The sequence below is a fragment of the Podarcis cretensis genome (genome assembly GCF_951804945.1).
Source record: "Podarcis cretensis genome assembly, chromosome: 13".
Classification (NCBI taxonomy): domain Eukaryota; kingdom Metazoa; phylum Chordata; class Lepidosauria; order Squamata; family Lacertidae; genus Podarcis; species Podarcis cretensis.
The window spans coordinates 18,886,181-18,900,421 of record NC_137182.1 but is presented as its reverse complement, the minus strand read 5'-3'; the positions used below and the strand labels follow the sequence as shown (position 1 = coordinate 18,900,421).

General features: G+C 46.2%; 1 protein-coding gene across 3 annotated transcripts in view; it reads left to right on the top strand.

Annotated features, from left to right (window-relative positions):
- Positions 1-14,241, top strand: part of MYBPC2 (myosin binding protein C2) — a 76,603-nt gene that overhangs the window by 46,675 nt on the left and 15,687 nt on the right. For all 3 annotated transcript variants that reach the window (XM_079949301.1, XM_079949300.1, XM_079949302.1), the window contains exons 15-23: positions 1,437-1,543; positions 3,130-3,159; positions 3,716-3,855; positions 7,440-7,599; positions 7,705-7,809; positions 9,348-9,536; positions 11,500-11,634; positions 12,456-12,623; positions 13,554-13,642. In XM_079949301.1, the coding sequence (XP_079805427.1) occupies positions 1,437-1,543; positions 3,130-3,159; positions 3,716-3,855; positions 7,440-7,599; positions 7,705-7,809; positions 9,348-9,536; positions 11,500-11,634; positions 12,456-12,623; positions 13,554-13,642 (1,123 nt within the window). The remainder of the gene's footprint in view (positions 1-1,436; positions 1,544-3,129; positions 3,160-3,715; positions 3,856-7,439; positions 7,600-7,704; positions 7,810-9,347; positions 9,537-11,499; positions 11,635-12,455; positions 12,624-13,553; positions 13,643-14,241) is intronic.

Here is a 14,241-nt window from a genome sequence, read left to right as displayed (position 1 = left end):
AGGCTTGTCTAAACAGAAATGTTTTTAGCAGGTGCTGAAAATATTGTTAATGTTCTGATTTCCTGAGAGGAAGGGGAAATAATAATAATAATAATGATAATAAAATAATAATAATAATAATAATAATAATAATAATAATAATAATATAATACCTTTATTGTCAATGTACAATCAGTGTACAATGAAATTAACCGAGCCTCCCCCCCCACAAACACTCAATTAATTAATTAATTAATTAATTAATTAATTAATTAATTAATAATTAATCCATTCTGGAAGTGCATTCTTAAAACAAAGCCTTCTTAAACCAAGGCATGCTTTTCCATAGCAGTGGGGGACTCAATTTATAAATGGAACACACTCAACATGTTCTGCTTCCAAGGCAAAGTTCACAAACCAAAACACCTACTTCCGGGTTTGTAGCGTTCTTAATCCAAGTTGTTCATAAACTAAGCTGTTCTTAAACCAAGGTACCACTGTATTCCTTTATCGGCTGCCATAACTGCCATTTATTTTCTGTTGAATTATAGCTTACCGTATTTTTCGCCCTATAGGACGCACTTTTCCCCCTTCAAAAATGAAAGGGAAATGTGTGTGCGTCCTATGGGGCGAATACAGACTTTCGCTGAAGCCTGGAAAGCGAGAGGGGTCGGTGCGCACCGACCTCTCTCGCTCTCCAGGCTTCACGAAGCCCTGTGCAACCCTCTGGAGCCCGGCGCGAAGCCGCGCCTGGCTCCGGAGGGTTGCACAGAGCTGCCTGCACTCCCGGGCGTCGTGCAACTCTGCGCGACCTCCGGGAGCCCGGTGTGGCTTCGCGCCGGGCTCCGGAGGGTCGCGCAGAGCTGCCTGCATTCCGAAGCCTGGGGCGCGCTGAAGAGCGCTTCTGGGCTTCGCACAGCTCTCCGCAAGCCTGGGGAGACTGATGCGGCTCCCTAGGCTTGCGGATAGCAGGCTGTTCTGGGGGCTGGGGTCAAGGGAAGCTCGGGCTTCCCCCCGGCCCAGCCCCGTGCCTGGGGGGGAAATAAATTTTTTTTTCTTTATTTCCCCCCTCCCAAAAACTAGGTGCGTCCTATGGGGCGGTGCGTCCTATGGGGCGAAAAATACGGTACATTACAATCATTTATTTATTCTCCTTTCCTTGCCGTTTATTCAAATCCTTTTTGCGTTTTCATTCAGCCACAGTTTTTTCTCAAATGGCCAAAAAAAACCCTCTACTCTTCGACAAAGTTCTCATCTTTTTGATCTCTTGATGGGGTGTTTTTGTTGCTGTCCGCTTTGCTATCTCCTGCTAGTCCATTAACTTTAAAAATCCATTCTCCTTTCGTCGGGATTTCTTCCTCTTTCCGCTATGAACAGGGCATTTCTCAGTGACTGCCATCTGAAGCCTCTTCCATCCTTCCATCTGCTTTGCCCCTAATCGTGCTCTCACCCCTCAGGTTCCACAAGCTGGTCATTGATGACGTGAGGCCAGAGGACGAGGGAGACTACACCTTCGTCCCTGATGGATATGCTCTTTCTCTGTCCGCCAAGCTCAACTTCCTGGGTCAGTGTACAAAAGGCCTTGAGGTTCACCCCTGAGGTGAAACACACCAGTTTCCACGCTTGTTGCAGAATCCATGTTTCTTGCTCAAAGACATGCTCAGGGACTTGAGCCCCTATGGATCTTCCCTCGCTGTGAGGAGGCGTTTGTCAGGGACTGGGCAGAGGAGAAGGAATGGTGGAGACCCCCTACCCATCCTGACCCTTCCAGGGAGGAGGAAGAGGAAGACATTGTGTAGATTTACAACAGGGGTTCGCAGCTCAGAGGCAGATGAGGGGGAAAGCTGGGGAAGTCATGGGAGAGCCAGAACAACACCCGGCTGACATGTTGTCATTAGAAAGCATTCCAGACTCCCCATCTCCCAGAACCAGGCGAACTTTAAAAGTAGGAGAGCAAAGAGCTCAAAGACAGAGGGCATGTTTCAGCACCCATAGAAGTGACGAATGAGTAAGTGAGAGAGACAGGGGGTGGAGATTGACTTGGGACAACGCCATTATACAAGAGGCTGGGCAGAGGCGGAGCAAGTGTGGTGTAGTGGTTAAGAGTGGTGGACTTGTAATCTGGTGAACCGGGTTCGCATCTCCGCTCCTCCACATGCAGCTGCTGAGTGACCTTGGGCTAGTCACACTTCTCTGAAGTCTCTCAGCCCCACTCACCTCACAGAGTGTTTGTTGTGGGGGAGAAAGGGAAAGGAGAATGTTAGCTGCTTTGAGTAGTGATAAAGCGGGATATCAAATCCAAACTCTTCTTCTTCTTCTCTGGCACCTGGAGCGGCGGACATGCTATGCACCTGGGGGCGGGGTCATGAGGTGGGGCAAGCATCCCAGGGGGCGAAGCCCCCTTAGGGGGCAGAGTGAGCTTCCCATGGGGGGTGGAGTGAGCGGCCCATGGTGGGCTGCTTCCTGGGCAAATGGGGAGGGAGCTATGCTGCTTTGCCAGCAGCCTTCCTCCCTTCCCTCTTACTTTTGACAGCTCGAGGGAGGCTTCCCCCTCCCCAGAAAGCAGCCCAGGAGCGGGGGTCAATTGCGCGCCACCCGCCTACGACTCCCAACCTCCCCTGAGCTGTCAGAATGATCGGGGGAGGGCCGCCAGGCAAGGGAGCACAGCTCCCCCCCTTCACCCGACGGCTTGGGGTAGGCTTGGGAGTTGTGGGTGGGTGGCATGCCGAATGTCACCCCCTCAGTGATGACACCCGGGGCAGTCCACCCCCACTGCCCCCCCTTCTTCTGCCCCTGAGGCTGGGTTCTATAGCTTCTGTAAAGATTGGAATCAAAAAGGAGGATAAGAAACTTTTCCTTGTCTTTATACTTTCCTGGGAGATTTCCCAGGAAAGTATAAAGGCAAGGAAAAGTTTCTTACCCTCCTGTTTGATTTCAATGTTTACAGACAGGTGCCACTGACAGCATCCTGACACAGTTTGTTTGATGTCCCCATTTCTCACAGGGACACTGCTGGTGTGGAATCCCACTGCACTTTAATTCTAAAATAATGTGGGAGGGAGGAAGCAGGTATGGTGGCAACATCACACACTTTCCAGAGGTACTCACGGCTGTTTCTCATTTCCCCCATTTGTTCTCCTCCCACTCTAGAAATCAAGATTGAATATGTCCCCAAGCAAGGTGAGTCCTGGATGGGCCCTGCCATCCTTTGTGGGTGGGTGGGTATGAAAGCCGGAGGATTTTTTTTCAATATCCATTAAGAAAGAGAGAGTAGAGATCAGAACCCCCCCCCCGAACTTGAAGCATGGGAAGTCCCAATAAAAATTTATAATTTGGCAGAATATTCGGACTATATGATATGTATTTGTATAATTTGGAATATTTAATGTCATTTGATTGGATTGTTAAAATGGAAAATTTAATAAAAATTATTTTAAAAACAGAAGAAAGAGAGAGTAGAGATGTGAAAGCCCGGGGGGGGGGGCGGGACACAGGAAAAAAATTCAATTATGTTTTTCTAATTTTTCAGAAACAAATGAGGGAGGGAATGGGGAAAATCAAAGAAGTAAAACCCATAAAAGGCAACTTCCAATTGTTTGTGGCCTTGTGGGGCAGCAGGCAGTGAATAGCTGTGCTGTGAGGAAAATGTGTGTCTTGGTTTAAGGTATTAAATGTGGTGGTGTGGAGAAGAGGTTGTCTCTCATTTCCCCCCTCAAGTCATTTCTGGTTTCTCCAGAGCCCCCAAAGATCCACTTGGATTGTTCCGGAAAGACTAATGAAAACACCCTTGTGGTGGTTGCTGGGAACAAGCTGCGCTTGGACGTGTCCATCACTGGGGAACCAGCACCTGTGGCCACCTGGATGAGGGGTACTGAGGTAGGTATGGCCACTGTGGGCGGCTTCCAACAGAATATTAAAAACACGATAAAACATCAAACATTAAAAACTTCCCTAAACAGGGCTGCCTTCAGATATCTTCTAAAAGTCAGAGAGTTGCTTATTTCCTTGACATCTGGTGGGAGGGCATTCCACAGGGCAGGCACCACTACCGAGAAGACCCTCTGCCTGGTTCCCTGTAACCTCACTTCTTGCAGGGAGGGAACCGCCAGAAGGCCCTCAGAACTGGACCTCAGTGTCCGGGCTGAACAACGGGGGTGGAGATGCTCCTTCAGGTACACAGGACTGAAGCCATTTAGGGCTTTAAAGGTCAGCACCAAGACTTTGAATTGTTCTCGGAAATGTACTGGGAGCTAATGTAGGTCTTTCAGGACAGGTGTGTTGTGGTCTCGGCGGCCACTCTCAGTCACCAGTCTAGCTGCCACATTCTGGATTAGTTATAGTTTCCAGGTCACCTTCAAAGCTAGCCCCACATAGAGCGCATTGCAGTAGTCTAAGCGGAAGATAACAAGAGCATGCACTGCTCTGGCGAGACAGTCTGCGGGCAGGTAGGGTCTCAGCCTGCGTACCAGATGAAGCTCTGAAATCTCTCAAGCTGGCCGCAAAAGAACTTGTCTAGTCCTACTTGCACACTTTACTACTTACTTTTTAAGCAGGTATTCTATAGCATGTCTTTGAGGCAACCTTTCAACACTTTGACTTCACTCTCAAAGGGGCACTCCTTCATTGTCTCCCAAGGCAGACGGATGCCAGCAACAACATTGATGCAATCCTAGTGAATTAGTGGTGGATTGAAACTGGACTGTCCTGTGTCCGCATGGTGATCGACATCATTAGTTGTTCTGCAATGTTTCCCCACTGCCCCCTTCCAAACTTTTGTGGGGGTCCTGCCCCCTTGGTTTCATATACTCATCCCCAGTGCCCCTATTCTATAAAAAGCATTCTTTCGAATACAGTGGTACCTTGGGTTACAGACACTTCAGGTTACAGACGCTTCAGGTTACAGACTCGGCTAAACCAGAAATAGTACCTCGGGTTAAGAACTTTACCTCAGGATGAGAACAGAAATCGCATGGCGGCGACGCAGTGGCAGCAGGAGGCCCCATTGGCTAAAGTGGTCTTCAGGTTAAGAACAGTTTCAGGTTAAGAACGGACCTCCAGAACGAATTAAATTCTTAACCTGAGGTACCACTGTAGTGGTTTGCACAACCCAAGATAATAATACAGTGAGATTCAAAATGGTAACGATTAATACCACATTTATTTAGAATCCAGATAAAATGATATAGCTCAATTCGTTCAGCAAAAATGATGGACTTCATCCAGTGATATCAGCTTTTTGAAGTCTTTTATGCCTCTGGTTCCCCCTTGCTCCTTGGCACCCCATAGGTGACCCCTCTGCCCTGTAGGGGATGGTATTGCTCACTTTGGGAACCTCTGGTTTAAACAACACCAAAGCAGAAGTCAGCTGTGGCTGTCAGGCAAGAACACTTAGAAGAACATTTTAACCCCTACCAAAAAAATTCTAGTAAATGCATACCATTGGGTCCAGGGTAGCCTTTTTAAGGAGCAGCCACACCACTGCGTCTTAGTGCCTTGCTAGTTGCACTAACAGCACAATCCTAACCACCGTGAATCACTAAATTCTGTGGAATTGCACACCCCATTCAATGTAACTTACTTCTGAGTAGACGTAGTTAGGATTGCAGCCTTGGTACTCAGTGAAATCGATGGGCCTTGGCTTGTTTTCACATTTAAACCAGGACTGATTTCCCCCTCACATTGATCTCAGCTAACTTAGTCTGGATCCAACCACACGTGCTCTTTTTCGGAAGAGCACGTTTCAGAACCCAGTTTGCTCCATCGTGAGAGCTCAAGATTTGTTTCTGCTTTTGACGGTATATACATATACAGTGGCACCTTGGTTTACAACCATTTTGGATTACAACCACGTCAAACCCGAAAGTGCGTGTCCCTTTTTTTGGATTACAACCCATTTTTTGGGGGGAGGCCCCATTGGCGAAAGTGCGCCTTGGGTTACAACCTGTTTTGGTTTACAACCGGACCTCCGGAACGGATTGTGGTTGTAAACCAAGGTACCACTGTATCGACTCTGCACAGCGCAGCTTATTCAGACCCTCTAGTTGTCCCTATTTTCCAGGGACAGTCCCGGATTTACAGAAGCCGTCCCTGTTTCTGATTTGATCCCAGACGTGGGTGTAGCTAGGATTTTTGTTATGGGAGGGCGGGCAGGACTTCTGTTGGGGGGCAGGCAGAACTGACGTGATTGGTCAGTTAGTTCTATTGTTTTATTTGATGGGGGGCAGCTGCTCCCCTGCCCCCACCTTGGCTATGCCCATGATCCCAGAGTGTCCTGCTTTTCCTTAGGACATCCCTATTTTCGCTGGATAAATGTTGTAGGGTATGGACCCACTGAGCCAAGGAGTTAAGTAACTATACAATCTACAATCTTTAGAAGAAATCTGAAATCAGCCCTGCTTTTTTAAATGTTTAATCATAGAATTGTGAATTAGAAGGGATCCCAAGAGCCCTCTAGCCCAACCCCCTGCGATACAGGAATCTCAACTAAAGCATCCATGACAGATGGCCATTCAGCCTATGCTTAAAAACCTCCAAGGAAGGAGAGCCCACCACCTCCAATGTTTTATTCTGTTTTTCTATAAGTTGGAAGCCGCTCAGAGTGGCTGGGGCAACCCAGTCAGATGGGCGGGGTTATTATTATTATTATTATTATTATTATTATTATTATTGATATTAGCGCCGCCCAAGGCATGATGGAAGTATCGGCTGGAAAAAGATAGACATAACATTTTACAAGGACAGGAAGGAACACCGCAGACAGAATAATTGTCACACACAGGAGGAATAAGGCTATTGCTTCACCTATAAGTTTATAAATCGTTTAATACGTCAAGACGAATGGATGTCGTTAATATGGCAGTTGTTATATAAGGGATTGCTATTTTGAATGGAATGGAATGGAATTGAGAGGAATAAGATCTTGGAATGCAGAAACAAAGTAAATTATCAAACCATCAATTCTGGCACGTGGGAGGCCACCTAAATTATACAATTTGGCATATGAATGTTTGGGATTAGTACAGTGGTACCTCGGGTTAAGTACTTAATTCATTCCGGAGGTCCGTTCTTAACCTGAAACTGTTCTTAACCTGAAGCACCACTTTAGCTAATGGGGCCTCCTGCTGCTGCCGCCGCACCGCCGCCACACGGTTTCTGTTCTCATCCTGAAGCAAAGTTCTTAACCAGAAGCACTATTTCTGGGCTAGCGGAGTCTGTAACCTGAAGCGTATGTAACCTGAAGTGTATGTAACCACAGGTACCACTGTAATTGCATTGTGATTTGGCGTTGTTATAATGTGGCTACCATTGGATTATTGTAATTGAAAATTAATAAAAATGATTGTCAAAAATATTATTATTATTATTAGTACTAGTAGTATTTAGGATGTCCCTGTTTTCATTGGAGGTTATGCGTACTTCTCTGATTGATTCATCTTTGCCTGCTCTCCCATACTCCTCAGGTCTTTACGGAGAAGGAAGGCCGGGTCCGTATTGAGGAGAGGAACGAGCTGAGCAGTTTCGTGATAGAGAGTGCCGAGCGCTCAGATGAAGGGAGCTACACCATCAAGGTGACCAATCCGGTGGGGGAGGACATAGCGACCCTCAATATCAAGGTGGTGGGTGAGTAACCTGGTCTGCTGCAATTGCGGGGCAAGTCTTTTAGTCCTGGCTGGCCTGCCGTCTCACTGCTCCCATCTTACTCCCATTGCTCCATGTCTTTGGCAGACGTCCCCGATCCTCCGGAATCCGTGCGCATCACTTCGGTGGGAGAGGACTGGGCCATTTTGGTGTGGGATGTGCCCAAATACGACGGCGGCATGCCTGTGACTGGTAAGAGACCTGTGGTGTAGGGTGGCGTACAAATTGTGCATATTGCTATGATACTGTGGCTATAATAATAATAATAATAATAATAATAATATGCCCTTCACATGCCTTGTTGGGGAGTAGCAAACCCTCACTCTCCATTGGTCAGGTCACATTATTATTATTATTATTATTATTATTATTATTATTATTAGTGTTTCTGTGTGTTCAGGATATGTGCATATCCCTCTTATTCAGATGAGTGCCCATACCTATTATTATTATTATACCTTTAAAATGGGTGTGTGCATCATCACAGATTACATGTCCCTTCTTTTTAAAATCATTTTTTTTAATGGTTATGTGTCCTCCTCCATCAATCACTCTTGCACGTGCCTATTCAAAAGCATTTGCATTTTTGGTTTGGGTTCTTTCCCCATTGGGAGAGAAATTGGCCCAGTCGATTTCACAACTCCATCACCTTGTATAGTTCTTCTCAGTAGCATAAAGTTCTTCTGAATCTTACCTGCGAATGAACCTGAGATGGCATAGCTCAGGGGTCAGCAAACTTTTTCAGCAGGGGACCGGTCCACTGTCCCTCAGACCTTGTGGGGGGCCGGACTATATTTGGGGGGGAATGAACGAATTCCTGTGCCCCACAAATAACCCAGAGATGCATTTTAAATAAAAGCACACATTCTACTCATGTAAAAACATGCTGATTCATGGACCATCTGCAGGGCAGATATAGAAGGCAATTGGGCCGGATCCAGCCCCCGGGCCTTAGTTTGCCTACCCATGAACTAGAGCCAGGGGTCAGCAAACGTTTTCAGCAGGGGGCCGGTCCACTGTCCCTCAGACCTTGTGGGGGGCCAGACTATATTTTTTTGGGGAAAATGAATGAATTCCTATGCCCCACAGATAACCCGGAGATGCATTTTAAATAAAAGCACTCATTCTACTCATGTAAAAACACGCTGATTCCCGGACCGTCCGCAGGCCGAATTGAGAAGGCGATTGGGCCGAATTCGGCCCCTGGGCCTTAGTTTGCCTACCCATGGCTTAGCTGGATCACTGGGGATCCCTTGTCTGTGGGGACAGTTATTGTTGGCAGGGAAACGATGGAGGAGTGCATCTTCGGTGGTGAAGTCAAACTGTTGGAAGGTTACAGCGTCTGCTGTAGAGATTGATATGGGAGAGACATGTTTTGTTGCAGCTGGGGCAGATAAAGGCGTCCGGTTGTGCTGCTGCAGATGCACCATGGCGTTTCTTCTCTCTGTGCTCCTCCCAGCGGCCATTCCTCCTCTGGTCACTGCTGTTGATGTCCAACCTGGCTGCCTACATATCTCCAGACACTGTGGTCACCCTCAAGAATGTTGGGGTTGATGCTGCCAGCCTTCATGTTTGCAGACACCTTTATAACTCAAGAGTTGGCCTGGTTCCTGAAGCCAGTTCCTTGTAGAACACATCCTTGGGGATCCTGCCATCTTCCATTCTGTGGACAATCTTTGGGGAGCTGGTATCTCCTCCCGTTGACCTCATTTCCCCCCTTTTTGCCTCAGGGTACCTGATGGAGCGCAAGAAGAAAGGAAGCATGCGTTGGATGAAGCTAAATTTTGATGTTTTCACCGAGACAACCTATGAGTCCACCAAGATGATTGAAGGGGTTCTGTATGAGATGCGTGTCTTTGCCGTCAACGCAATTGGAGTCTCTCAGCCCAGCCTGAATACCAAACCTTTCATGCCTATCGGTGAGTAAATTTTGTGTGTTTATGATTGATATTGATCAAGAGATGTTTAGCCTGGAGAAGAGGAGGTTAAGGGGTGATATGATAGCCATGTTCAAATATATAAAAGGATGTCACATAGAGGAGGGAGAAAGGTTGTTTTCTGCTGCTCCAGAGAAGCGGACACGGAGCAATGGTTCCAAACTACAAGAAAAAAGATTCCACTTAAACATTAGGAAGAACTTCCTGACAGTAAGAGCTGTTCGACAGTGGAATTTGCTGCCAAGGAGTGTGGTGGAGTCTCCTTCTTTGGAGGTCTTTAAGCAGAGGCTTGACAACCATATGTCAGGAGTGCTCTGATGGTGTTTCCTGCTTGGCAGGGGGTTGGACTCGATGGCCCTTGTGGTCTCTTCCAATTCTATGATTCTATGAGACAAGAGTATGAAATGTGGAGGCCATGGAGTAATGATAAAGAGTGCGGGATAAAAGCCAAATAATCCCTTCTTCCTACCTTAGGTGAATGAAATCATACTGGGCCCTGCTTAGCTTTGCAATGGTGCTAGCAATTTTATTGCTGCACCGCTGGGTGTCTCGCCCCTTCTTCTCTCGCCTGCAGAGTGACTGACAAAGAAAAGGAAGTTAGTTGGCGGTAGGGATGGAGGAGAAATTTGATTTGGGTCTCGTTTTGAAGCCGAATCTATCAAATTCACACTTTGCAAAACAATATACGAACCGAAAAACACAGTTATCCTCTGAAATTCGTGCTTATCTTCATTTTGCTGTGCAGCTCAGCAGCCAAAAAGTGTTTACAAAAGTGTATATATTAGGGGGCAGTGGGCATAAAAATGAACGCACTGGTGAAAATAACATACACAAATGCATTACGTTTTTTTTGGGGGGGGGAATTGCTTGTAAAAATGTGTACATTAGTCCAAACTGCATATGAAAATGTGTATGTTAGGAGAAAAATTTGCATTGAAATGCTGGTAGATTTTTATGAGGGTTTAAAAATAAAACAAATCACAAATTGCTGCAAAATGTGGGGAACTGAATTTATGATTGGGGAAAATGAGAAATTGAGAGAACTGTAATTGGCAGATTGTTTCACCCCAGCTGGCAGTAACCAGGGCCAGGGCCTTTTTAGTTGTGGCTGTTCTTGATTTCACTGGCTGTTCTTGATTTCATTGTAGGGACCTAGTTTTGATGTCAATATTGGTGATTTTTCAAGGGATCGCTCTATATTTTATTATTAAAATTTACATATGTATTAGGATAATAATATCAGATTTATAAAAAAATGTATGGGATTACGGTATTTTTTGGTATCTATTCACATATTTTTTTCTGTACACATTTTTGTGACTTTTTCTTTCCTCCCCATCTTTTGTATTACTTTATATCTTTATAACTGAAAACTTTTCAATAAAATATTAATAATAAACCCCCCAATATATTTTATTATCATTTTGTCCTTTGCATTGTATGATGCCATGAGTGTCTTTGAAAACTAGGGGAGTATAATTTTCTTCTTCTTCTTCGGCAATCACTCGTAGCCAAGTAAGATTGCCTTCCATAAACACGGTTTTAACAGTGAGTCTGTAAGTGACCGTGGAGGCTAATTCTGGATCCACAGTGGGGACATAGGTTTCTGGGTGGGAGTTGATCATGGTCAGGGTTTGCCAAGCGTGCCTTCCTCTTAGCACATTTCTCCCTTTCGTCCTGAGTTCGAGAGTCTTCAAAGCCCATGACACCTTTGGTAAAGGCTGTTCTCCAATTGGAGTGCTTGCAGCCAGTGTTTCCCAGTTGTCGGTGTTTATGCTACATTTTTAGAAGGAGAAGGAGAAGGCATTGACAAAAAGTACAAAATGGCAGGCTCTTGGCATTCGAGACGAACTGGAAGTTGTGGATTTGTCAGTGTAGATGAGAGACCAATGTTATGTTTGTGCATATGTGTAATTGCTCTTCTGCTTCCTCCCTCCTCCTTCAGCCCCCACTAGCGAGCCACTCCACCTCACCCTGGAGGATGTAACAGACACCACGGCCACTTTGAAGTGGCGTGCTCCAGACCGGATTGGTGCAGGGGGTATTGATGGCTACCTCATTGAGTGGTGCAAGGAAGGAAGTGAGTATCGGGGGGTCAAGGGTCTGGAAACCGAGCCTATTGAGGAATGGTTGAGGGAGGTGGGTTATGTTTGGCCTGAATAAGAGAAGACTGAGAGGAAATGTGGTAGCCATCTTCAGATATCTAAAGGGAGGTCACATGGAAGATGGACCGGACTTGTTTTCTGCTACTCTGGATGGTAGGACCCGAATCAATGGCTTCAAGTTACAAGAAAGGAGGTTCCAGCTAAATGTTAGGAAGAGCTGTTTGGCAGTGGAAAGGACTCAGAGCCTGGGGGTTGGTGGTGGGATGATGATGAGTGGTCAGAGGGAGAAGACTGGGTGGAGGAGGTGTCAGAAGCTGAAGGGGCAACAGGGCTCAATGAGTTGGCAGAGTCTGTAGCAGAGAGAGAATTCCAGAATCAGAGGCAGGAGAGGAGGGAGGCCAAGAGGCAGAGATGACTCTGGCTGGTGAAGAGACATGGGTATTTTCCCTTCCTGCTGTTACAATATCCCCTCCCCACTTGTCTCCCAGAACCAGGAGAGGCATGAAAATGACGGAGGATAAGTTAGCTTCACATAGGCACAGTCTCAGAAAGCCCTGAAAAGAAGGGGACTTAGAGAGCTGTGGGGAGGGAAGGACCTTCAATCTCAGCAACTGCTTCATGGAGGGAAGACCTACCAGAGATGAGTTGCTGGGCTTATTAGGGCTGGCACTCCTGTGCACATGCTGTTTCTTTTTGCTAATAAAGAGTTAACTCCTACTTACACTGTGATTTATTGCTGGTTTGCTCCTGTCATCCAACACTTTTTACCTTCTAACCTTGTGTTCTCTGCTCCCAGCCGACGAATGGGTAGCTGCCAACACAGAGCTGGTCGAACGCTGTGGCTTCACCGCTAAGGGACTTCCTACAGGGGAGAAGCTTTTGTTCCGGGTCATTGCAGTCAACATCGCTGGCAAGAGTTTACCAGCCACCCTTGCGCAGCCAGTCACTATCCGAGAGATTGTCCGTGAGTCAAGTTGTATTTCTTGAGCTGTGAACCCTGAGCTCCCTCAATGTCCCTACCCGGTCCCCTGGGCCTTTTTGCCTTATAAAGGGAGCCTGCAGAGGCAGAACATAGAAGAGCTTCTAGTTTCACTGCTCCAAAGGTTATTGGAGAGCCAGACTGAGAAGATGTCAGTGGGTTAGATGTGCTTGTTGCTCCAAGTCGCTAGGAATTAGGAGGAGGGGAGAAACTTGATTCCATTGGCATTTAGAGGTGGATCTGTCAAATTTGCAGTTTCCGAAACCAAATAAGAACTGATGTGCAGCCGTCCTTTGGAATTCATACTTAGCCACATTTTGCAATGCAATTCTCCTACCACAATTTACAAAACGCACATATTAGGTGAAAGTGTGCATGAAAGTTATTATAGCCATGAAAATAGTACACAAGAATTAGGAGAAATGGCTTGCAAAAAAAAGGGGGGTACATGTAAATGTGTTTAGTAGGAGAAATTCAAAGTGAAATGCTGAAGAACTTTCGTGATTATTTAAAAACCACGATTTGCTGCAGAAATAGGGAGAACTGGATTTAAGGCTGGAATGTTAAAGAACGTTGCCAAATTATAAACTTAAAACACTGAAGGAGTTGAGTCTAGACTTACAGCACAAGCCTAACCATGCCTGATGAGAAGTAAGTCCTATTGAATTCAACAGGGTCTACTCCCAGGTAAAGGGGGGTTATACTGAATATATACCCACTGAAATCAGTAAGATTGAACTTAGTTGTCTTAAAGTCATCCCATTTATTTCAGTAGGTCTGCTCTTAAGTACGACACATTAATCCAGATCCAACCCAATGTGCACTTAAACTGACTTTGGAAAGTCTGGATCCCAACCACTTGCCATCTTATGCAAATTTCATGCCGACCCACTTGCTTTCTCTCTCGCCTTACAGAGCAGCCCAAGATCCGCCTTCCTCGCCATCTCCGGACGACGTACATCAGGAGAGTTGGAGAACAGATCAACTTGGTGATCCCATTCCAGGTGAGCAGCTGGCTTTGGGGATTCCACCCACCCTGGAATTCATGTTTACCCAGAAGAACACTGAGGGAGGTTTGGATTTTCATTTGAAGGCCTTCCTCATCCAGATTCTGCATCATTCTTCATGTTCCTATCACAGTTTTAAGTAAGCAAGTAAGCAAGCAAACACTTACCTACACAGTCTATTCTGTCAGCCCTTCCTCTCAGTGCTGTGTCTGGGTTTGTCAAAACTCTCCTCTGAGCTTTGATGGCTAACCTCTGAAAGCTCTCCAGATACTTCCCAACCATGATCTCCCATTGAGGAAACGTCAGCCCCATTAGCCTGCAAACCTTCCTACCAAAGGAAGGTTGCCCCAAGTAACTGAAAAACTTTGTTTTCGTAAAACATTCAGAACCTCCACATCCCAGCATCCTAGGAGTATTCCATCCAACTGCAGTGTTTGCAGACTCATTCCCCCTGCAGTCTCCAATTCGGGACCAAGCCCAAATGCAGAATGTATGCTTACAACATCCTGCCAGTTTATTTTCCTCATATTTTGTGGGGTCCTTCCTCGTTGAAGAGTGCAGGAGAAGTCCGAAAGCAACTCATTTTTTAGGTGTCG